General features: G+C 37.2%; 1 protein-coding gene across 12 annotated transcripts in view; it reads left to right on the top strand.

Moving 5' to 3' along the window:
• SK (small conductance calcium-activated potassium channel) overlaps positions 1–25,223 on the top strand; it is a 554,217-nt gene extending 528,994 nt beyond the window's left edge. For all 12 annotated transcript variants that reach the window (XM_067129930.1, XM_067129931.1, XM_067129928.1 and 9 more), the window contains 3 exons: positions 4,575–4,702; positions 16,167–16,236; positions 24,083–25,223. In XM_067129930.1, coding sequence (XP_066986031.1) covers positions 4,575–4,702; positions 16,167–16,236; positions 24,083–24,532 — 648 coding nt within the window. In that variant the 3' untranslated portion in view covers positions 24,533–25,223. The remainder of the gene's footprint in view (positions 1–4,574; positions 4,703–16,166; positions 16,237–24,082) is intronic.
• The last annotated feature ends 1,104 nt before the right edge of the window (positions 25,224–26,327 follow it).

The following is a 26,327-nucleotide window of genomic DNA, read 5'->3' as shown; positions in this document are numbered from 1 at the left end:
CTGTTGTTGACAAACTATTTTACAAAGGACAAGGAGCTGACTGAAGGAGTCGTATTCACAAATTCGGTGACGTCACGGGGTAATTGGGGTAGTTGTTGAAGAGGTTATCGCTCGCTGAGTTGTGTATTGAAGGTGTCTGCAGAGTAATTCATTTGCCCATGCCCATCAGAACAGACGTTTTATTTTTTATTTATATCGTACAGGAAGTTTAGTATTCGAACAAAGCTTTGCGTAAAAAATTAACTGGATGTGCTCTCTGCGTGTTCTCATTTTCTTTTCTCGATATTGTTCTTCTTCAGAAGCACAAGATAACTGATTGTTGTCTATGACTTTTATTTTCCGATCATCCCTAACAGTTGTTCTGTTAGCGAGTTTCCTTTGAAAAGCGGTTTTTATTACGACGCTGTTTGGAATCTTTTTCAGTAGTCGAGCACTCGGCCAACTTGAGAACACTTGAAAGCTTTTCCACTGGTTAGGAGTTTTTAAGCTTTCATAAAAGCTGCAGTGCCACTTTTGCCACTGAATTGAAAGGCAGTCATGAAGCTTTAGAGAAACGAGATGTATTCAGAGTTATGATAAAAGACTCTAGATTTAAAGCACGACGTGCTTGGAAGATTTCCTGTGTTAATCAGATATTTGACTTCCATCTTCATAATCTACGAGCCACGTGTGTTTCAGTTAAGTGAGTAAGAATGTCGTTTTTAATAATAACTGAGACAATATGTTCCTTCGCTACCCTAAAAATAAGTATATCTTAGTTTAACCAGACCACTAGCTGATTAACAGCTCTCCTAGGGCAGGCCCGAAGGATCAGATTTATTTTACGTGGCTAAGAACCAACTGGTTACCTAGCAACGGGACCTACAGCTTATTGTGGAATCCGAACCACATTATAGCGAGAAATGAATTTCTGTCACCAGAGATAAATTCCTCTAATTCTTCATTGGCCGGTCGGAGAGTCGAACGCGGGCCCAGCGGAGTGCTAGCTGAGAACGGTACCCACCCGTCCAATGAGGATAAAATCAGAGATATTAATTAATAATAAGAATATCAGTTAATTTATTTGATACATAAATTGGCGTCAAAATCGGAATGGTCTGCCAAAGACTAAGTGCAGAATTATGTGATGAAACTGACCCTAAAATCTAAAAGAAGTTTTCTGTTAACGTAGAGTGTTTTATAGTTTATACTCTACGTGAAGACATTTTCTTTGAACAGTGGCGACCGATAGTAGTATCTGAACAGAGGAGAGGTTGAAAGGTTTAAGTTTTGTTTCCCACTATACTCACAGTTTCATGTCCTGAGATTTTGTCAGATGCGTTTGTGCACAGTTTAGTGGGAACAGCCGTGTCTGGTTGAACGGCAGCAGAAATAAAGAAAGATGTTCGACTAATCTCTGTGGAAAAGAAAACAGATGTGGTCTCAGTCTCTTACATGGAAATATAATCTCTGCCTCGGGAAATGAAACTCGGCGACTAAGTCTCCAGTAATCATTTTTCCTTTTCCTTTCTCTTAAGCAAAGGACTCTAAAAACAAAGGCGGACCTCCTTTTCTTTTCAGTCCTGCAAGAGTTCTTATGGAAAGGAAACGTCGGAAGCCCCATACAAACTTAATTATCATGTTTCTCTCTCCGCTCCTTTCTCTTCCTTCCTTTCCTCCTACTTACCTTACGGTCCCACACGGCACTCGGTATTCATCCTGAAGAAGGCATGGAAATTTTTCGGCTCTTTAAAAATCTATTCAGTCTTCTGATATTTTTCCGTCTTGGTGACTACATAGTTTAGTTTTGTGATTGTATATGTATATATACATAATATTAAATATGGTGTCATAGAAAAGTTTTTGAATAGTTAAGTTCTTTTTGTATGGAATTAAAACGCACTGGAAAATAGTCATATGGCTGTCCCTCCTTTTTGTAGAAACTAAATATTTTTTTAGAAAGTTTGGTATACAAATGACCAACCTAGCTATACCTTCTTTGGGAGATCGTCCCTTCAGTTCTTTTCAATATGAAACTGCCTTAAAATAGCTGAGGGATCTGCCGTTTCTTGAAACAAAATGCAGAAATTGGGCTTATATATCCGTTAGCCTTGATATCAGCTGGTGTTTTATTTCTGAGGTGGAAACTGTGAATAATCAACTTCGTGGGATTAAAGTCAAAACGAAACTGACACCTAAGCAGCTATCTTTGGTGAAGGCAGCGATGCGTTGGAACTCCAGACCTCTTGGACACTTACTTCATACAAGTCAGTTTGTAGCAGCCTTTCCCATTTTGGTAAATATTTCTCGCCTCCTAGCTTCTATCGGTACTTTTGCTGTTTCCATGCTGAAAGCCAGAGAGTTTTGGTACGACAGTATAAAGCTGACACAACTCTCAGAGCACCATTTCTTTTGATGCATAGTAATGCATTCACGTCTAGTACTGAAGAGCGAAAAATTTTGGAATATGTCATTGAAATGTCAGATTCGTTTCTGTTGAAATGGGAGGGTCCCATTCTCTGAGTGTGTCACCTTAAGTCAGGTAGTCTTCAAAGTTACCCTGCATGTTAATTATTCCACCATTTCTTGATAGTTTTCAAAAACGTCCTTTCTTTTATTCAAAAGTTTGTCCCAAAATTGAGTCTGGAACTGATTATAGACTGAACTCTTTATCCAAAACTAATTTTGGAAGTTTTCCCGTAGATTAGTAGTTGGTTATGGTCGTCAACAAAATGTCTTGCACAACTAATTAACTTAATAGGTCATCTTGAATCTTTGAATTAAGAGAAAGGTAGGGTAACTTTACAGACACACACCAGTGGAACGTTCCAAGATGTTCTGTGAACAGTCAGTTTTGAAACTTGCGGGAGAGCGAATTTCTTACATTTCATTTCTTAAAAGATTTCTGGCAAATGGTTCTTTAAAATACCGCCAATATTGTGCTCTTTTTTCAATGAAGATACTTTTAATTGGGTCTTCTCATTTTCTCAGGAGTGTTTTGTCATTTTAGCTGCCTAAGTTTATTACTTTTCGAACCGATCTGTCAATTCTACTCTCCAGATAGAGTTGGTAAAGACAGCATGATCAGATGAAACAATAATCATTTCAAACTTCTGGGGATTTGTCAAGGATAAAAAGGATAAAGGATATTAATCAAAACTTGATGATTTTCTGTTAACAACGAGTTTGTCATTCCCACAATTATGTTCTAAAGGAATCCTCTCGTGATCAGACTTATTCATTAGAATATTGTTTTTCCGAGAAAAAAAATCGAGTTACGAGCGTGATTTCGTCTTGAGCTGAAAGAAAAGTTGAAAAACAAATGTTTTTAGAGGCAAATAATCTTCACAGAGGAAATTGGGTTAAAACAGGGGACGAGCTGAAAGTGGACTGCTGGGCCTCGTTAACTACTTAATTGGCTTTAGAGGATGACAGAATTACTTGATAACTTTCTGTAACGGGACATACAATATGGGAAAGACACTCTACACTCAGGTTTGTACGTTAATTTCCTAAATTTAGTCTCCAAAGTAAAGGATTGACACTTGTCCCTTTACGCAGTTTTGTGTATTTTATTTTAAAGCCATTTTCTCATATACTAATTTATGTGTTCTTCTTAACCATATTCTTAAGATGTCGATTCAGGAAAGAATTTAGTCGAATCTGTCTTTGGCTGAGAAGTGAAGTCCTTTCTGGGCGCATGAAATCGAACTACTTTGTTGGCATTTCACTTCCATGAATAGGCCTACAACCTGTGAACAGTGAACAAACACAAACACCTGTAAATTTGAAATTTGAAATAGCATTTTCGATTACAGAATTTGTATGTAGTTAAAAACTGATTCTTTCTTGAAATATAATACATTTATGTCTCTTTACCCAGATATTTCTATTATCTTAATGAATGTGTAATAGCTTTTTAACCTAATTTATAAATTGTAAGTAGAGAGCGCGTAAAATGCAGCGTGATTTTTGCTTTTATGTTGAAATGGGTATAAGGCGACTCCGCAAGAATTTTGTTCTAACATTTGGTTTTCTTAGACATATTGCTACCTGCCAAAAAAATGAACAAATTTAAATACCTTTCCATGATTTTTAAGGGTTTGCAGAGCTATTTTGTATCTAACTTGCCTTTATTAATTGTTCTTACACTGATCTGAATTCATTAGCTCTTAGGGTTTGGTCGAACATACCCTTCTTACTTCTGCTGACCAATATCGGTCTGTTTCTGAAAGCAAAACAAACTCTAAAAGTAAAATTGAAAGGCAATTCATGATTCAGCAAAGAACCGTGGGATTGATAAAATATTGTCTGTCGTTTGAACATAAAGCGGTGAAATCAGAAAAGCTTAATTCACTTGAAATTAAAAACTATTCTAATTATTAGGGTTCCTTAAGAGCCATGTTACTCAATTATCTCAGACATGTGAAGCCGCTTTGTAATTATTAATAGTATAATACCAGAACCCACTAATACCAGCCTTTCAAAAAGAGACGGAGTAATATTACACGGTACTGAACCCAAAAGAAGGGCATTCATAGATTTCTAGAACTTTCCCAGCCTTCCTCGACACTAAATGAGCCTTTATTCCACAGCTAAAAAACTCTGCAGCGAATGTGTTGCGCGAGACGTGGTTAATCTACAAGCACACCAAGTTAGTTAAAAAGGTCAATCATGGCCGAGTACGCACACATCAGAGGAAATTCCTGCTCGCCATCTATTCGTAAGTATCCCTTCGTGGTTCACGTTCAGTTTTCGCCTTCAGTTATTCGTTTCCTATTTGTTATGTACTCATTTCTCACTGACGCCTTGGATGTGATTTGCATTTCATATACTGTATATGGCCATATGGCCGATTAACGCTTTCGTCATCCACTGTTTAGAATTCTGGTTATAAAACGGTATTGTCAACAGCAGAACGATGGTGATGAACCTCATGGTTGTTATAATTCCCTTTATTGACAGAGTTGTTGCCATTGATCTTTATCTAATTTCCTTTTTGCTTAAGTTTACCTTTACATTAGTAAATAAAGGAAGCATTGTTTTTCCCATAATCATTCAGAAATGTTTGTCCGTAAATGTACAAAGAACGCATCAAAAACCGGAAATTAGACCCTGAATAGTTAAGTTCAACAAATTGATTGTTGACTTCAAGTAATGATGGAAAGGTAATTTTTGGTACAGAAGTACCGTTGAGCCATAGAAAATTATCCAAAGACAAGTTAAATCTCTCTTACGCAGTGGCTGCCGACAATATATCAGACTCGTATCTTTGCTCTGTTGTAGTTGTAATGACAAAATTAAGTGCGCAGCTACTTCAGTACCCGCGTTGCTTAAGTCAGTCATACACATGTTGCTAAGTCAGGTGTTAAATAACCACCGCCTTGATCTGAGAAGTCCCAGTTTGAACATCATTTTGGCAGCCAACAACGGTCAGTTCTATAAACGCAGATTGAAAAATCTTGGTAGTGTTCCTTGTCACATAAGAGAGGGGAAACAACAGCTTAGTCATATATAGCAATAAAACTACACGTTCAAACTGGCAGGACATCTGTAGTGGAAGCCTTGCAAAAGCAGGGTATATGTGTATCATATGACTGCTTGGAAACACACAGATGAGACCACAAATACAGTTATCTATGGCTGGGATTAGATTTGTGTGGTGGTGCCATCTCTGATAGTTAGGGAGGTGTTCAACACTATTTTCATAATAGTGATCACAACCAATCATCGACATCAGCAACATCAGCCTTCTATGGAACATGCATCAGCATTCAACAGGATTCCTCTGTAAACGGCCAAAAGAATTTCACTAATCATAGGTCCCGATGAAACTGGGACGAAACATCCGAAATCCTGGACATTTCACTGCCATCTGATGTGATTTTGCCCTGGATGCCGATAGTCGTTCTTCTCGAGCCAGATAGGTCAGACAGTCGCTATACTCGTACATGAGTCCCCTGTAAGTTGTAAGCTAGAGCTCAGTAAGTAAACATCTCGGGTGCAGTATATTTTTCAGCTTATGAAGGATTGTGTTTTTGTTTCCAAGTTTAGAGCAGAAGTCTCCTCCACCACCTTAATGCCAAGAGAATGTAAATAGTGCAGATTCTTAAAAAAATTATTATTAGCTTCTCTTTGGTTGTATAGGGGTTACCATGATACAGGTTGTCTGGCTCTGTACTTGTTGTTTGACATGCATCAGACATTTCATTGCATAGGCAAAAGGTTACCTGTATACTACTTGTGCCATTCTTATGATTAAGAGAGAACATAAGACCTAGCTTTAGTGTTACTTTTGTCTGATAAGTATAATTAGCATACCCTCAAAATCTATACATACTTGTTAGATTTCATCATTGTAGTGTCTGTTGTCAGCTGAGGAGTATAATCATATGTGTTTACTATAGTATCATAATTACTGATACAACAGCCTTTTGAAGTTATGCTGCCATTTGGCAGGCAAAAAAAGCAAAAGAGTTTAATTGCACCTAGGTCTGTACCCAAGTGATGATGAAGTGTTCAGCTAAACTACTTAACCAAGATTTATTCTATATCGGTCCCTTGTGATGCATTTGCCATGATTAATGATTCAGTTATTCTATACCACTTTAGAGTATACTTAAAACTTTCATAAACAACACTACCATGATGTCATGTTCATTTTTACCTTGGGATTTCCTACTAAGCTATGACGCTCATTATAAGAATGAAAATCCACATTTTGGATACACCCTAGGACATTTTCCCCACAAAGTCTTGAGGCAGGTAGTAATGAGCATTGCGAAAGATTTCACCAGGAGATTATGGGTACAGATAAACAGAACCCATTATGTTGGCATACTATAGCTGGATGTTGAATAGCGATATTTCTGAGGTCAGTCATAGGTAACAAACATGCATGCTTTATGCGTTTGTAAGCTTTTAAGGTGTAATAACTTCCTTATTAAGTAAATTTTATGAACTGCTTAGTAGAAATTCTGCATAAAAATACTGTAAAGTACACCTATGATTGTTTGTCAGACTAAAATTTCATTTTGGAATTACTGCCCTCAGGACAGTTATTAATGATGTAACACTCCTTTGGTATTTATACAAAGGTGCCTCTCTTCCATGTTGCAAAAGTGTTACGCAGTTAGGGTCATATTTATTCCATTCTTAATTATTTTGGCTTACTTGTTTTCATGCCATATTCTTTGTTTATTTCACTTAGTGAAAAGTTCAGGATTCCTCATCGTCTCTTTGGACCAGGTAGCAGAATTGACTGCCTGAGAAAGCAGGTATGCTTTAGAGTCTTATTCTTGATCTTGAGTGATATGAGGAAGGTATAACCATGAGGACCACTACTTGACCAACAACATTAGATTTCCTCATTGTCAGAGTTGGGAAAATCTACTGTAAAGATTGGCACACCTCTCTTTCCTTTTACTCACAGTCAGGAATATGGCACTGACCTCTTAAGACCCTTCCTGAAAGAAAACAGGAGAAATCATCAAAAAGCAGTTCTTTGTGACCTGTCACTAATTCCCAGTAAACCTGCAACTCTCTCGGAGCACCAAGGTGTCATGTAGCTAAATAGCAGAAGAGAAAGGAAGCAGCTATAGTACATTCTTTCTGATGATCCTGAATGGGATAACACCTTTGGGGAGAGGTCTTTGCATTTGAAGGACACACCCATACTGGACATCTTTCTACATCATTCAAAAAAGGTTACCTCTTACAAAATTTGCATTTCACTCTAAGGATGTTAACAAAATTCTTGATAATCTTGATAGCTGGGGTGGAGAAGATCCTGATGGTTTCTTCCCTTTGTTTTTTTTTTTAAGTTTCTAGTGTGCTGTCTCCCAAGATTAGTAGATTCTATAGATTTTTATGTCTTATGTCGACATAGTATCTTTGCAGATGAGTGCAAGCTTAGTAATACAGTGCCTGTTCCAAAGTGGCATATCTGCAGACTACAGGCTAATTTCTATTCTCCCTGCGCTCTCCAAAGTTGCTGAAAAACTTATTTTTAAGACGCTACATAGGTATGTGATTTTTAAGACACTACATAGGTATGTGGAATCTAAAGGATTGTTATAAGACACTACATAAGTATGTGGAATCTAAAGGATTGTTAGCTGATAGTCAGTAGACATATAGAAAGCAGTTAGGTACCTGTGATGCTCTTTTAGACTTTACATGCCATTTGCAAGAGAACCTTGATAGGGTTTTGAGTGCAGAGTAATTCAAATAGATTTTTGTGCTGCTTTCGATTTGGCAAATCATAAGGCACTTATTTATAAACTTCAGAATCTTGGGCTGGGTGGATATGTTTTAGGATTACTTCAAGATTTCCTTACAGGTAGGCTGGAGCGAGTTGTTGTTAATGGAATCATTAGTGAACCAAGACCTATTGTGTCTGGAGCTCCGTATGGTAGTGTTCTTGGTCCACTATTATTTTTGGTGTATACAGGCGATATGGTTGTTGGCCTGGAAAACAAGATTGTTCAGTATCCCAATGATGCAACACTTGTAGATGTAGTAGTCAAGTCTTCACTTATGAGAAATGAAGCTGCCCTCAACCTCAATCAGGACATGGGCCGGATCAGTGAATGGTGTAGTCGATGGGGGATGAGGCTGAACTCCAGTAAAACAAAAACACTATTGATTAGCAGATCTCGTGCAGATTTTCCACCCTATTCTCCCCTTCAGGTGGATGGGACTTTGCTGAATGAGTCTGAAACTTTAGCTATTCTAGGTGCAACTTTTGACTCACATCTTACTTTTGAGAAACATCTAATGAAAGTTGCAGCAAATGCCGGACGAAAGTTTGTTATTGTTAGTGATAAAATCAATGCAACTTGTTTTAGGTCATTTGTGCTCCCTTTACTAGAATACTGTTATGTGTGGGGACGTCTGCTCCTGCCAGGGATTTATCTCTTATGGGTAGAGTTGTTCATGGTGGTAGGTTTCTATTTCCTAACATTAGCCGTTACGACTTAGACCATCGACGGATGGTCTCATGTTTGTCACTTTTTCATAAGTTGTATTTGAATAGAAATCTTTCTTATTCACAATTGATCCCTGATCCCCTTTATCTGCCGAGAGCAACCAGATTCGTTGAACAGCAGCACCAACATGCAGTAAATGTGCCCCACTGACGAACTTTTCAGTTCCAGAGGGTCTTTATTCCTCACACCGTTGATCTGTGGGACAGTCTCCCTGAGGATGTTGTGCAATTGGAACTTCTAAAATTCAAGCAAAGATGCAATGCATTACTACCCTAATGCTATTCTCCTTGCATTTTAATACGTGTTTATCGATTTATTAATTTATTTATTTTTTCTTTTTAATAAGTGAGATCTCTTCACTCTGTATTTCCCTTTACCGTCTCTTACCTCCTAATGAGAACCATATTCTTTGGAAGCTTGAAGTTTAAATCATTGGCCCCTGTGGGCTTGTTCCATATGAATAATGTTCATCTTCTGAATCATATTAGTAATAATAATGGACCATCAAGCATGAAAAAGATGACCAAGTATATAGCCAGTATACCTACAGGCTTACATTTCTTCTTGTGCTTGAAAGCCTGCTGATATCCATGTCATACACTTCCCATTAGACATCATCAAAAGCACATTGTCTCTTTTTGTGCCATAGGAAGGCGAAGAACCATTCTGTATCAGGCACAAAAGCCACAGGGAGATTAAGACAATTTTTAAAGAATCATGATCAGCTGATGAAATTGGAGGAGACCACTAGTCCATTAGTTAGACTACCAAAGTTGACCATTCTTGGGTATTAGAAGACTTAAAGGGAACTGGTTGAGCCCGTGGGTCAGGTGTCCTTCAATGGCTGCTTTTTTACTTGATCCTATTCATCCAGTGAGATTGGTGAGCTACATGGATTTTGATCAAGGTTACTCATACTGAGAGATGGATTGTCGATTGGGAGGCTGGTGAACACTACAGCACAATTCTCCACCCTAACCATATTTGACTGTATAGTGGAGAAGGAATCATCCTGAGATTCTTCTCTGTTCTTTGAGAATCAATATTTCATGAAGAAAAAATCCTTCACACCCAGGGTTAAGAGACTCTTAATATCATTTTGCACTCCAGATGAAAGTATTGCCAGAACGATCAAATCTTTGTGGATGAGGTGATTCTTTTTGCATTCAGCTCATTGTCATACTCAAAGCATACGTAGAGCACATCCATCCAGTTGCTGGCTTGTGTGGAGCAGTTGCTCTATGTGTCCTTATGTTTTAAAAAGAAATATGGCTATTTTTCAGGTTATTACGATACGATTATGACAAGACTTTAGAGATATCAATACACGTCCATCTTGTTTTGCTTGAGGATGTCATTCATTGTTATAGGTAAATTTTGTCCTCTCACTTTTTGAACATGATTAAGACAGACTCGATGATGGGAGAGATGTTTCCATATAAGGACTTTCAAGAGTTACTGAAAATCCTTAGGAAATTTGTAAGAATTCTATACATAGGAAGTATCCATTTTCAATGCTTCTAAAGTTTCAAATTGGAAAGTAAATTTAAAATATAAAATAAAAACTATATTGAAACCATACATGAATCCTCAGACAGAAGAGGTCCAGAGCGACCAGACATAATGTGACAGGAATAGCCAGCCCCTACTTGGGATTGGGAAGAGGTTTTGTACTCTCAGTCAAAGACATAAAGATATGTTGTGTCTTGTTAAGTTTCTGGGATTGATATTTGATACGACTCACCTGGGTTTTTCAGTTTGGCTGGTAAGGCCAAATGTATCCTGTCTTTGGCTCTGTTAAAAGTTGTCCCCTACAACAACAGGGAAGCAAACTGCAAGCTGCCACTTTGATTATGCAAGTAATTAACTCACCCTAAGCTGATTGTCAAATATAAGGTGTTAACATCTGCTTCCCCTTTTAACTTTAAAAGTGATCCTAGTTTTATTTAAGGAGCTAGCAGCCTAATACCCACTTCCAGAAACAAGGAAGAGGAGTGGTTGTCAATCATGAAGGAAGTAATAACGCTGCCCCTTAAAAAAAAAAGTTATAAGATTTAGAAAAACAGAAGCAGGAAGAGAATTCCAAGGCTTGGCAGGAAAAGGAAAGAAACAGCCACTGAGCCTACACTCTAAGGATAATCAATTTCCTCAAAGGAAATTTGGGAAGAGGTGGCCTGAAAAGTGTCACAAGAGTACCTGACAGAAGAAGGAACTCTCCCCTTGCATTCAGTGGAACCATGAAAGATCATATGTTGACAGTATATTGGTATTTGAGGGAAGATTACTCTTTAATTTCATTACACACACACACACACACACACACACACACACACACACACACACACACACACATATATATATATATATATATATATATATATATATATATATATATATATATATATATATATATATATATATATTTATGTATGTATATATATATATATATATATATATATATATATATATATATATATGTGTGTGTGTGTGTGTGTGTGTCTGTACATGTATTGCACTGAGGCTGAGCTGTGATCCTGACTGGCCTGGTCTGTTTACCAACTTTTTAGCACTGCTTGTTTTCTTGTTTTCTCTAACATGAACAAAAATCTAAGTTATCTTGTGCATATCTTATACATTATCATGCTGTCCAGTTTTCTTTTCCAATAGTTCACTAGTTGGAACATGGTAGGATTGGCCCCATGATTTGCGTGGAATGAGATAAAGGCTCCGTTGTCAGGAAAGTTCTTTATGGGTGGTTGTTTTTAATATATGAATATTTTTAAATGCCAAATTAACCGTAGTTGCGTAAATTATTTTTACCTGTAAATTCAAGACTACAGGGACATGATGTTTTTAAAAGCACGTATGTAAATAATGATTTCTTTAAATTATTGCCGTGGCCAGAATAAAAATTAACACATGCAGGAGTACTGATAGATTTTCCTTATACACTAAATTTAAACCGGCAATTACTTCTGTTTAAACGGCAACCCAAAAAGGGTGGGCTACAATCATGTTACGTTTTCATAGTAAATTTAGCAGTTGGACCAGTTCTTTAACATACCAAAGAAAGTGATAGTTTTCGTTTCTCGGCAGAATGCCTATTACGTTCTCAATATTTCCAAATCACTTCGCATTTTGTGGCCATGTTGTTGCTCTCAAAAAGTTTAGTGTAAGGATTTCTTAACGCTTCTGGTGGATTTCTCGTAGCCTTGCCAAAATTTTGAGTACAATTCCCGTTGAATTCATATTTATAATCTTTTTGACATTGTTTAATCTTTTCTATTAAGGGTTTTTGAGAGAATGAAATATCATGTGTAATCTTTTTTATTAACTATTTTTGAGAGAATGGAATTTCATGTGTAATCTTTTTTGTTAAGGGTTTTTAAGAGGATGGAATATCAGGCTATATTCTCCCTAGGGTATCAGGCATACGTTCTCTGGTAATAGTGACACTACACCAAGACACAGTCCTATAATCACTGTTGATTATTTTTTTATATAGATTCTAAAATGGCGTCAACCAATGGATTAAGAATATAAACGAAATATTTTGATGCAAAGTTACTTATTTGCCACGAGGGAAAATTTGTTGTATGCCTTCGACGAATATGAATCTATATAGATATAGTTAAGCTGGCGACATTAAACAAAAGTTTGCAATCATATTTCAGTTACCTTTTTGTAACTGTATTTTTTGTTGAAATTATTATTCACAATGGTAGGTTTCATAACTCTCAGTGTATTTTCATTTCTCGGAAAATGTTTAATGTTTTCTAAAAAAAAAATCACTTTTGTTAAAGATTACCAACTTAACTGACGTGTCAGTTTGGTCTTATTCATGTTTTTCGTACCTTCTAAATATTCTTACCTCATAAATGTGAGAGCACCCAGAGTCGTCTTCACTTCCTATTGATGAGAAATATCCTTTGTTATAGTCACATATTCAGTAAAAAATTTCGCCATATTGTCTTAATTTACATAATACTAAAGTTATTTCCACATCATTCACTGGCCTGGATAAACAATGAAATTTCAAGAGTGACCTGAGGCATAGGTCTCGTTTCGATCCAAGACATGACTGCAGTTTGGTGATCCAGGCCTCCCCTGAATCAACAATTACATTTTCTTGTCACATCTCGATACATTTTTTTTTTTATTTTCTCATGGCAAAAATACTGCATAAAAAAAGAGGGAGAAATGAGTTATTGTATCATATTGTTGCCTTGATAGGATAAAATATAAGTATACACTAAAACGTTGCCTTCTTTGAGTTGCTATATTCGGTTATTAAGTGTATGCCAAAAGCTACTCGCAGTTTGATAATCCAGTTCTTCAGTGACACAAAGTAATCCTCACATAAGGTCAGTAACAATATTCGTTAACTTCCACGGTCCATTTTCTCTCTGTTAAGCGGAGATAACAGATTTCCTAAGTCAGTGTCCAGATCATCCACACTCCGCTCTGCCAGTACCTTAAAGCGAAGGTCTGGCCAAATGGCGTATAGAGGAAAGTTTAATGTCAGGAGAGGACAGAGCTTGAGGATGTGGGACTTGATATCAATGAGGAATCGACTAGTCCAGCAATGTAAACCCACCGTGATCAGAAGAGCAAACTACTGGATGCACTGGGGTAGCAGTAACGAGGAAAATTGGAATATCATATGTTTATTCACAATAAATGTATATCAACTTCTGCGTAGTGCTGGCTGTCATGTATCGGTGCTATGAGAAAATGAAATTTTGAATTTATGCTGTGCATTAATAAGCTTCAGTAGCAGTTGCATGTTTGACGTAGCATTGAACAAAATAACTGCTGAAAGAAAAAGTCGGGTCAAGTAGAGCTTCCTCCATCAGTTGTAAACAATTCTAAACTTTTTCGTGTGTGTATTTGTGTGTGCTCCTGAAAAGAGAAAATCAGATGTCGTCGCTGACCAGGAACTGAGTTTGGAGTTTTCATGGAACCTCCAGCTAGCTTACACCACAGGTTAACAATCATCGTCATGTCGGAGATTTGGTAGAAAAATCGATCATTTAAAAAACAGCTGAATTTTGTTTTAAGTTATAGGTAAACTCTGCAGGTATGTATCGAACATGATCAAGATTGATCATTTTCGATACGTAACTGAAGTGAGCACTCAGGCACAAGTCTGTTGATTTTCAGCCAAAAAAATAAATTGAAAATATTGAAAATACAAGTTTTTTCCGATGGATCTCTTACTTCCTGCTGTCTTGATCATCGAATAAATAGAGGTTGGTATACCAACACACAACCTTTTTATATGTTTGTGAAAAAATAGTTATTTAAACCCATTACTATTTAGATACTAAATATGTTAAGTTTGATATGTGTAAAAAAGTAATCTTCAAGTCCTTGTCTAGCCCAGTAAAGGTGGAAAGAAACTGGTAAAGAAGAAAAACTGAAATTATAGATTTACCTCTTGAAAGATGAATTGTAAAAGGAAAAAAACAGTTAGAACATTAAAGCTTGATAGTAGATTGGAAAAAGCAGTCACAAGACTTGAGCTTTCCTAGGACTGATGATTTCTGCAGATTTAAATGTCTGCATTGATAGCCTATGGTCTTATGGACATCGTGAGACCTCTTCAAAAAAAGAATGAGTCTCTTCTAAAGTTCCATTAAACAGTGATCTATGTAAGAGAGAGCAAGACTGCCTTTTGACACAGAGAAGGGGTTTCAGTGTAAGGTTAAGGTTTGGAGCACTCGCTAAACGCATTGCATTTGATTCAGTCCTGTTGAGAAAGCGAAGGAAAAATCAATCCAGGTATGAGAACAGCATTTCCAAGAAGCTGATGAGGCCGATGTAAAGCTGTGGTTATTAGACTAAAGAAAAAAAATTTAAAACAACGCAAAACCTTGAATATTTTTAAAACAAATGTATGAATTTGAGTTGCATGATCTCTCAAGATAAGAAATCTGATCGCCAGAATGTTTCATCATATTTTCATCACGCAGACAGCATACAGAAATTTTATCTTAAAGATATTTAGCCTGGCTAAACTTGTGATGTGCAACAAGGAACGAAATATGCGCAACCCTCAGTGCTAGTATTTGTCTTTAGAGACCCAGTAGAACTTGTTTCCCAAAATATTTGATCATCACGATCATTGTTTCATCACCGTTTGAAGAAATTATTTACTTCAGATTAATAAGTGGCCAAAACGTTTAAATATTTTAACGAAAAACTGATCATTGATGAATGAGTCGAGTTAAGATGCAATCTTGTATTTTGGCATCGTTCTTTTACAGATAATTTCGCCTACATGCCTATGTTTATTTTTATAAGTTTGATACTTCTCATCTTCTGGAAGCATTCGATGCCGAGAACTTGTTCAGCCAATTTACTTAATTTTAAGTTTTTAAAAATTGTAAGATCAAATATACAAATGTTGGTTCGCTGCACTTAAACATTAGACGTATGATATCTTCGTAATTTTAATGAAATATGGCTGTTATCCTATCTTCAAACCGGGATGATTCAGCAGACAAGATAAACAAAGATTTGAGAAAACCAGTCAACCATCTTGCGTGTATGCATGCTTGGGTGCATGAGATTGTCTCATAGCCTATGTTTTCTTTTGCTTATGAATAGATTACTGTTAACACTGGACTAAAAGAGGACCCTAAAAAATAACAAAATAGCACCAGTAAAGTTAGGATAGAACTGAATTGCCAGTATAATCTGCGTCAGTGTAGGGTTCATCAGGAGTCGCAAGACAGATGGCACTCGGAACGGTTTACGCAGCTGTCGCAATTGACGATCTATAGAAGGTACAATTCTGTTGGCCTTATTGCCTAAGGAATACTTATGAATCACACGGATTACTGGCTTGCATGGTTTCGACTATTCATGCTGGCATGAGGATCCTTTTAGGGTACAGATTTTTAATTTCACTGAAACAACCTTAATAAAGGTTGGTGTAGGAGACAGTGAAGGCGAAGGAAAGCTTTACTGTACAACTATTCAAGTAATTTTCGCATGAATACCCTTTCAGGGCTAAGATTCACACTTTCAATCAAACAAACGGAAAAATTGTAGCATTTGTACATATATGAGCTATAATGTGGTCATAATATTTTTACTGTAAGCAAAGTTCACTCTTTGTTGTAAACTTTACATCCATTTTTTTGTTTTTGTTTTAGAGAAGTATTTGTAAAATGCCTCTTTCCTTTCCAGGCTGCGAAAGGTCAAGATGGATCAGCGGAAGTTGATGGATAACGCCAACACCGTAACTGATATGGCGAAGGTAAGAAACCTCGAGAAACCTTCTGTTTTTCATTGTTTTCATTTCAATAAGAAGATGAATTAGCTTCTTCTGGGTTAGAGGTTCTGAATGCCCAAGAGTTGATTTTTGAAAGAGCAAGTCGAAGTGTTCTTTCCGTTTTATTCCCTTTGAGAAACTGGTAGAACACCGATGTTTTTAGAAATACTCAACGTTAATATACAGAATGTTATTTGGAACTGGTACTGTACATTGGCTATACAGCTCTTGTGACTGATCATCACTTCTCAACAATATGCAGCATGTGAACGAATCGCATACATCGTCCAAACATTCTAATCAGTCCAACATTCTACCAGTTCATCTCTCTTATGTACAGTACTAAACATTAGTATTTATTTACATTAAACAGCACCTCTGTACATTACTTATTGCCATAAAGCACAAACTCGAATAAACATATTGAGCCGCGATGGTAACTAACGAAGTCGGAAATTCTCTTGGAACTCATTTTTAAATGAGTAAAATAAAAGCTAGTAATCAATCGGTCACTCAGATGTAAGTTGCATTCTGAAAATCTTATTATTCTTATGGATATTATTTTGTCTTAATGGCAAACAATGTCAACGAAGACTTATGTAAGTAATCGGTATTTATGCCATAAATCAAGTTTATCTTGCTCCTGAAGTCATAAACTGCCGTTATCATACTTTTAAAGCATAACCGAAAACCCATGGCAGCCGATTTCTGTACTATTACGGTAGCTGTCAAAAAATATTTCCATATTGTTAGGAGTCTTTTCTACTTGGGAAAGGTATACTTTAGTTTACCCAGACCACTGAGCTGATTGACAGCTCTCCTAGGGCTGGCCCGAAGGATTAGATTTATTTTACGTGGCTAAGGAGAAACTCTGTTTCCTATGCCCTTGGCAAAGAAGACGATTCACGTAAATTACCATAAATACGTCTACCCCAATGTAGGAAAAATTATAGGTTTCCACATGTATCCCCACAGTTGACTCTAATCTTTGTGTATCTATCTAGTGAAACCAATCACGCAAAATGAATAAGATTCTCTCTACATCTGTGGGCATAATACCCGTGAGATATCCGTTACTCTCTTACTCAGTAACATTTCCAAGTGAGGAAGGAGCTTCTTTCATACCGCCCACGAAACTGAACCGGTCAATAGCCCGAGAGGTTATGGTTTCATAATATTGTTCCTGTTGATACTAAATTTACTTTCTTCTATTTCGAAAGTTATCATTATTCTTTTGTTCTGTGATCTTTATAATACATAACACGCAAGTATTTTGGGGTTTCTGGTTACAATTATAACTTTTTTTTTTTACTTCGGCCTAGTATCAAGGTCACGGGTGAGTTCAAAAGTCATAATGTTAGCATTTTTCTTCCATACCTCCGAAACTATATTATGATAGTTAGAGACTTCTGATCTTTGTACTTCGATACTGTGAGCCTGAGGTATTGGCTTAGATATTTGCGACCTTGGTCTATTTTTGGGGTCATATGTCAATTTAAAGGTCAGCAGTTTATCTTCTTTTAATATGAGTTTGGGGTTGGTAATTAATCACGCCAAACTTTTTTTTTTTTTTACCTCGACAGAAAATTTTGGCTTTTTAGGTTTTATCTATTTTTTGAATTTAGTTCGATGAGATTAGGTACCTCGGTGGTGGACAATTATTTTCTAACCGATTTTTTTTTTTACTCGACCCATAATGTGAGACTGGACTAAGGCGCATCCCAACCTCTTGTGGGTGTGTTTACGGAGTCGTTTAATCTACTGAGACTAAAATAGTTTAGAATCATACCAGTGTAACTGGAATACGATCTTTTCGTTCTTACAGCCACTGAACTTCTGCTTAGTATTGCGTAGACTGAAACAGTCTGTTGAAAGGATACACTATTCGCCAAAAAGGTTGTCACATACATTTATAGACGAGCGATTTGGAATAGAATGGTCTGTTCACAAAATTGGTAGTAGCCTTGTGCTACAGAAAAGCTTCCCATGGACAAAGGTATGTTTCATGAATTAGGAAACGAAATTACACTAAAATTCAATACAAAGGACACAGTAGTCAAAAACAAACCAAATATACTAAAATTAGCAGGAAAAAAGTAATGTTCACTTCATTCCCCTTCCATCTGAACCTTTCTCAGACATATCAGCAAGTCAAACACATGTACAAAAATTACAATAACCTTTATTTACATATCTACAAAGTCAATAGAGGGTATGGCCTCCACAAGCAGCAATAACGCCCACCAGGCGACGTGCAAGCTGTCCACCAGTTGTACAAGGTTCTCAGCAGGTATCCTGTCCCATTCTTCCAAGAGAACCTGATCTGATTGTCCAAGGGTGGATGGCTGGTTGTCCCTTTGTCTAATTGCACGGCCCAATTGATCCCATAAATGTTCTATGGAGTTGAGATCTGGGCTCAGTGCAGGCTACCTCAGGACGTTCACATCCTGTCCTTCAAGGTAAGTAGTCACCACACGTGATCTATGGGCAGGGGCATTGTCGTCTTGGTACCGGAAACTATTGGCAAACAAACCACGAGCCCATGGAAGAAGTTTCCGATCCAGCAACTGTCTGTACACGTCACCGGTCAGGTTTCGATCCAAAACAACAAGCTGACTCTTGCCATCTGCAGAAATGGCACCCCACACATGGACAGATCTACCACCTCCAGCAACTCGAGCTTGTACACACTTGCCCCTGAGACGTTCTGCAGCCTGTCTGCGTACGCACCTCCTACCATCTACCGAAAACAGCAGAAATGTGGTGCACTCATCTCCAAAAATCACATGGTGCCAGTGTTGTACAGTCAGATTCCGGTGTTGACAGGCCCAAGCCAGACGGTCTCTTTTATGTCTGGGGTGTGAACTTTGGCCTCACAGCACATCTACGGGCTCAGTAACCCATCACTACCAATCTGTGATTCACTGTTCTGGTACTAGCCTGGTGCTTATTTGAAGGATGGGATGTAAACATCCTGAGGCAGCCTGCACTGAGCCCAGCTCTGAGTCCTATAGAACATTTACGGGATCAATTTGGCCGTGCAGTTAGACAATGGGACAACCAGCCATCCACCCTTAGAGAATTAGGTCAGGTTCTCTTGGAAGAATGGTACAGGATACCTGCTGAGAACCTTGTACAGCTGGTGGACAGCATGCCTTGCCACCGAGTGGGCGTTATTGCTGCTCACGGAGGTCATACCTGCTATTGACTCTGTAGATGTGTAAATAAAGGTTATTGTAATTTATGTACATGTGTTTGACTTGCTGATATGTGTGAGAAAGGTTCAGGTGTGAAATATGAAATGAAGTGAACATTGATTTTTTCCTGCCAATTTTAGTATATTTGGTTTGTTTTTTACTATTGTGTCCTTTGTATTGAATTTTAAAGTGTAATTTCGTTTCCTAATTCATGAAGCATATCTTCATCCTTGGGAAGTTTTTCTGTAGCAGAACACTACTACCAATTTTGTGAACAGACCATTCTATTCCAAATTGCTCGTCTAAAAATGCATGTGACAAAGCTTTTTGGCGAATAGTGTATGCGTTTAATGAACTTTGATATTGCACCTAAGCATTTAGTATTTAAACATAAGTTTTGGATGGAGGTAGGTAAAATCAGTGTATAAAATATGACTACGTTTACCCTTAATGCATTATGGTTCGAAGGTGAAGATCATTCGAGAGAGAAGTATATGTATGAGCTGAAACAGATCCATATCCTCCTGCAGAGCATAATGTACCACTTGGTACTTCACTCAAGTGGTGTGCTTGGGTTCACATCCGCCACAAACGGAAAAGTTCTCTTCATTTATTTCCCATGTGACATGAGAACGTCTTAAGGACATGGCTTCTTCATTTATTTCCCAATGATAAGCATGTCCAAAAAGTGTAAGAAATCGAGAAGTTAATAGATTATTGACTTTTCAAATATATATATATATATATATATATATATATATATATATATATATATATATATATATATATATATATATATATATATATATATATAATGTGTGTCAGTAGATTCTTTATATACTTCAGCCTGTTAAAAAATTTCCACCAGAACAGTGTTTAAAGGAGGAGATGGGTGTGTTCTAACCCTAGTATCTGAGTGCAAAAGGTATATGCACATATGTGCAGGTTAAGACTCCTATCCTTCATAACGTGCATGGGTTTGAACCCACTACAAAAGGAGAGAACTTCTTATATTTTCTATCTGAATTCAAAGCTTGTATTGATAAGCAAATCCAAAAATGAAAAAAATAGAGGGATTAAGAGGCTATTTGTGTTTACTATGCCTCTGATAATAATTTGACGGGCAAAGTGAAGCAATATTAGGTCTTGCCAATGCTTCGATAGAACATCCATGAAGGGAGAGTGTGGGTCCAGCAACTGCATTTCATAAAAAAGAAAAAAAGCATACGGGAAACCAGAACTATAACTCTTGGCACCACTCCTTTAATGAGAAACAGACATGGACGGTAACTTTGAGGAGTTTTCCAAAACTAAAATAGAGCATGACTTCCATCATTCTCCGATGCCTTTTGATTAGCTTGAAAGACACCTCTACGGCTAAAACATGACTTGTGTTGCATTCTGTTGTATTTTTGATGAGGCATTCTCCTCCAGTTTTATGGCTCTGGTCCTGTAAACACATTGATAATTTACTTAAAACCAGTGAAAAAGTAAAGAATATCAAGAGTGCACAGATACGTAGTTGATGGGGTTATCATTCTAAGCATACGGCAAAGTATTCTTGAAAATGCCTGCAACAAAGCTTACCACTTAACCTGAATATCTTAATCTAGAGGATAATCGGTTGTTTATCACTTCTTTCAAAAAGCTGCTAATTTCGCCTTCTAGAGGGAACTAATCGGTATATGTTAAGAGAAGGGTTTGTCGTCACTTCAAGAAAGATACGACCGCTTTTTTCCTTTTCTACTCTTTAAGTTGAAAAAAATCGTCAAGGAGGAATAAAGGTGTCCTTTACAACAGTGTAAAAAAAAAAAAAAGCCCTTTGAAAGAAATGTTCCGTTGTATGCCTCCCGTTATGGACCTTGACCCTGATAGCTTTCAAGTCTGCTTCTGTTTTTTTCTGGGCATTGCCAAACGTCTCCCTCATATCGTTAATGTGTTTGGTGTTCTTTTAGAATATCAGATGCATTATATTGCAAACTTGAGATTACTCTAGTGTCTGACAATGCACTCTCCTTGACATAATGGCAGAATGGACAAGTCACACAATAATCTTGTCTGTCTTAACCCTTTGTACTCATACACTCGTCGAATGTTGTGCATATGTCACCCAAGACACGGTGTGTAGAGCCAGTCACCCATGTGCCCCTTTTGTGTTATATTTGGATATGTAATGAAGAGCATTAAAAATGTTTTAGGGTCAGTCAAACTCCACATGGATAATTAAAGGTTCATATTCATTATCTTTAGATCAATCACTGCAAGTGTTATTACCACCAGAAATGGAAGGATCATCTACAGTTTTCCCTCCCCCACCGTAGAATAGGTTAAAACGCAGTGACATTGTCAGTAATATCTGCAATCTAAAATAAAAGATTAAACGAAATGTTTGGAGCAGTACCAAACGACTCCAATGAAGTTTGTTACCTTGTAACTCCTAAACCACATATTTTTAAAACTTTATGTGCCTGTAAACCCGCCAAGTATTAACACACTCATGAATAGCCAGATTCCCAAAACAATCATTCACTAAATGGCATCTTATAAAATTGTTTAGGGGTCAGTCTGACCCAAAAAGGCGTATAACGGGCTCAGAGTGTGCGTATCAAAGCTTTTATGCCTCATATTACCGAAATGAAGGTCATGCTTCGAGAGCAAAAAGATCTGATACGTTAATTTAGGTCTGCTTTTTTATTTTTGCCTCTTGAGATTATGTTTACAATATTGTACATCTCTTTTATCTCAAGTTTTCAGTTCTTTCAATTAAACACTATCCATGAAATTTTAGATATCTTCGGCTATAACGAAAGGTTCACTTAGTTTATCGTCAGCTGTGGCTTTAATATTTCAAGAGTGCGCCGTCAACTATATAAGCTAAGTTTTATTAACGTTATAACATCATCTGGCCTACAGCTTTTACGGAACTGTAGAGTTGCTCACAGCAAATTCTTTCAAAGAACAAAAGTGACTCAGGTGTATTTTGATTGACTTTCTGTGAAACATTTACCTTGTGAGTTTTATATACAAATTCTTATCTTCTCTTGTCTTAGTGAATTTCTTTAATACTGCTTGGCGGTAATTACAAGTTAAAAACAATTCAGAATTTCCTATAGTATGTAAAGTCAAATATAAAGTGTTCACAAGCGATGATTTTCGAAGGATAAAGACTTTACTCTCTGTCTACAGTGGAGTAAACAGGAAATATGCTTTCTCAAACCTTCCCATTGCCAAACACTACAAGTATGTGATCACTCGGGGCTGAAATGACGGGATGCCAATTGATAGTTGAAATCACTTTTTGCCGCCTCATATTTCTGGACTTATTTTATTTAGAAGAATGAGAAGAGCATTTCTCCAACCGTGATTTCTTTGAAGTTTCAGTCTCACCTGTCATGTTTATTAATGCTATCGTCATCCTGCAAAATTTGTTTAGGTCGAAAATACCCTTACATAATTCCTCTCATACCTCCAGGATATTGGCACGGGCGCTAAGACATCGTTCAGAACTGAATATTTGTTCTTGAGACCCCACATCTTCCTGGTAGTGAGGAGGAGAATTGTCCAACTTTAGTCAAGCTTTCGCCTTTTGCATTAAAAGCGATTTTCATCCATTTATATTTAATCGCTTCTAAGAAAACTAGGGTTACCAGAACTTTTAAATGTGATATGTTATAATAAATAATTTGCACGTAAAATTTGTTAAGCTTAGAAAAATGTATATTTTCTTTCTGGGGTGGCATGATTAAATTATGCAGTGATATCTATACTACCTTAGAAATTTGAAAAAACGAACATAACAGATGTTTTCGTTCAGTTACCTGCCTGTGAAATGGGAAGCATTTCAATTCTGTTGCCGTCGATAGTTTTATGTATATTTCTGGAAAAAACCCTTTCTGTCGAACATGAAAATCATTATTGTAATTTTTCCATTTCAAAAAATATTAAGTAAACTGCAATTTTAATTCTTGGAGATCTAGGAAAATAATATATTTTGGAAGTCATTCGACACTAAACATAGAGTATCTTTCAAATGCTGAACAATTTACGTTTATTGAAGGCCTTACAGAGTAATGTATATTGCAGGGTGGCTATTTCCATTTACCTGAATAGTTTATCATGTACGAAGTTTTTGGATGTCAAGGTGTATTTTTGGCGATTTTGTAGGAAAACAGTTGTTGCGTACGTTCATTAAATAACCTTGAAATTGATTAAGAACTCCCAGATGACTGTCTTATACTCAACGCTCTTCAGGCCTGAGAGAAGAGATATCCAGCCACAGTGCATTCAGTGAAAAATTGCATAATCGAGTCAGCAAGAGTACCATTCTCGGTATTAGATTAAGACGCTGGTTTTAATACTGTGAATTACGTAAACGCGCCTTGATTGCTTGAAGTTGTCTTTATCATGCAGGATTTGGTAACTGAAAAATTGAACACTTAAATAACCTAAAGAACCGGCTTCTTCTCTAAGTTCTAAACATATATAACAACACAGAAAATATTTTCTAGAAATTTCGAATATATGAAATAATCTCCACAGGTTGTTATGTGTGGTTGAAGCGTATATTGTCTCCCATTTTTTTTTCTAGTGATGTGCAAACTTGTATTCGTAATTCTGTCTCTTTCTTTCCACAGACGCAGAACACTGTTTACGAGTTAGTGTCAGACATGAGTGGGCGTCAGGACGTGCTAGATGAACGAGTGAGTTCTTTAGAAGATAGACTAGCCTCTATTCAGGAGTCCCTTGAGGCATTACCCGATGTTCTAACGCGGTGCTTGCAGAAGCACCAGGAGTCATTAGATCAAAGGCGTGCCACTGCCCCTTCTTCTAATTCCCTCCACCCTGACATGGCTGCAAGACCGGGAGGATACCCAGTTCTTTCAGCCAGCCCCTCTCCCCCAAGAAGTTCATCAGTCTGGCCACAGCAGCAGTCCAGTGCACCACCGCTGTTCCCCCGAACAAGTTTAAGTCCGACGTTGCCAGCACTTCCGACAGCATCTGCAGTGAGCAGCTTGCAAGGGGAGCGGTCGCCCCCTGCGCCTACGTCGCATAGTGGTCAGTCTTTGCCCAAGTCGGAGGCGTGAAGTCAAGCCGTCCAACTGCGGGCAGCAGCAATAGCAATAGCAACAGAAATAAAAGTAACCTCAGTGGTTTCACTTTTTAGGCTACTGCTGGTGTCCGCACCTTACTCGCTTCAATACTCGCCACTTCGACACAACGTTTCAACTCCTGCAGTTCACACGTGCTCCTTATGATGGGTCTCAAGTCGGGTATTTAGAGTAATATCTGCTTAGCCCAGCATGGCAGCTTTCCTTTTCACCACACTCTGTAATCCTAGTCTCCTCATCACCACTCAGTTCAACCATGTGATATTAGGGGACATAATTACGTTAGCTGGAAATTAGTGCTCTGCGTTTTCCTAGTCGAATATATCCATGGTGTTAAAAGGTTGTCATAAAATTGCTTTGTTCTCGATACATATTCCTTATCAAAGGTCCCTAAAACTTCGATAGAGTTCTACCTGCATCGTGGAAAAACAATGGTCTATATTGGAAGATGGTATACTTCTTATTACCGATTCTGGAATATTAAGCTTTAGACACTTTTCTGTACTTCGTATTCAACTCCTTCAGAGCCAAAGAATGGTTGAATTAAACAGCATTGTATTAGGCACTCAACATAGTCACGAATATGTTTGAGCAAAAACTTACTACTGTCAAAAATTACATTTCAACAATTTCGTCAAAAAGTAAGATTAGAATTAAAAAAAAAAAACATTAGTGAACAATTCCCTTCAGCTGGAATGGAAATCTTTGATCTTGACTTGCATAGCAGAACTTTTCCTTATGAAAGTGGTTTATAATTTAAAATGATTTATCAGAAAACTTTACCCTCTGACACATATCTGCTTTTCATTTAAATATTTTAGTGCTGTAGCCTGCTTCAAACTAAGAGACACGACGCTAAAAGTATATATTTTTAGGTACACAAAAATGTTGAAGTTCCTATTATCTTCGTCTTTGGAGGTTGGGGGGAGGGGTGGACTGAAACAATTTCTAGGATATCTAAGTCCTTTTCTTCTCAGATTTGATTAAGAAGCTTAGAATCACATGTCCAAATTAAACTAAGGGCAAAATAAAATCAAAGGTTTTGTGAACTTTTTAAAATATTATTTATCACCCATAAAACACTAAACGTGGTGTCCAGGGAATATGATAAAGAGTTCAGTTACTGACGATTCTTTGTGTACACTTTACAGTCTAGTATTATCTGTAAACGAAAACTCAGCTGAGTGGTGCGTGAGGAGGGTGGAGTGTGTGTGTGTGTAGAAGCTACCGAAACACTGCAAAACATATCAAGCCAGACTTCAATGGTAATAAAAAATGTCTGGTTGCCACAAGGGACGTCTCTGCCCAAAACAAAGTGTCTAGGTGCTCTAATGGCCTACTCTGCTCTGGTGTTCGAGAATTGAAGTGCATGAATAAGCAATTTTTGACGCAGGGAAAAAATGTTATAAAAGTTGTGAACAAAGAGCTATATATATAAATATAAGCATATATATAAATATATACATACATATATATTTCTTTTAAACAAACGCTTTTCTTATTTACACAAAAAACAGTATTTCTGAAGATCGAAAACTATGACAGCGACAGAGCCGTGGACGAGAAAGCTACTTGCAAGAAATGTATACAGTAGTTCTGGCGTGTTTTTTCTTTCCATGTTCACCCCAAATCCCTGACTGAGTGTGATAATTTCCTCTGTTGTTGCTCTGGTGGATTTAGTACAAAAGTCCTTCACTCATATACACACACACATTCAGTATATAGTGATATAAATAAATATATGATAATACATGTTATACAAATATTTCAT

Source organism: Macrobrachium rosenbergii, chromosome 28 (assembly GCF_040412425.1).
Source record: "Macrobrachium rosenbergii isolate ZJJX-2024 chromosome 28, ASM4041242v1, whole genome shotgun sequence".
Taxonomy (NCBI): Eukaryota; Metazoa; Arthropoda; class Malacostraca; order Decapoda; family Palaemonidae; genus Macrobrachium; species Macrobrachium rosenbergii.
Note: the sequence above shows the minus strand (reverse complement) of the source record. Positions and strands in the feature narration are given on the sequence as shown.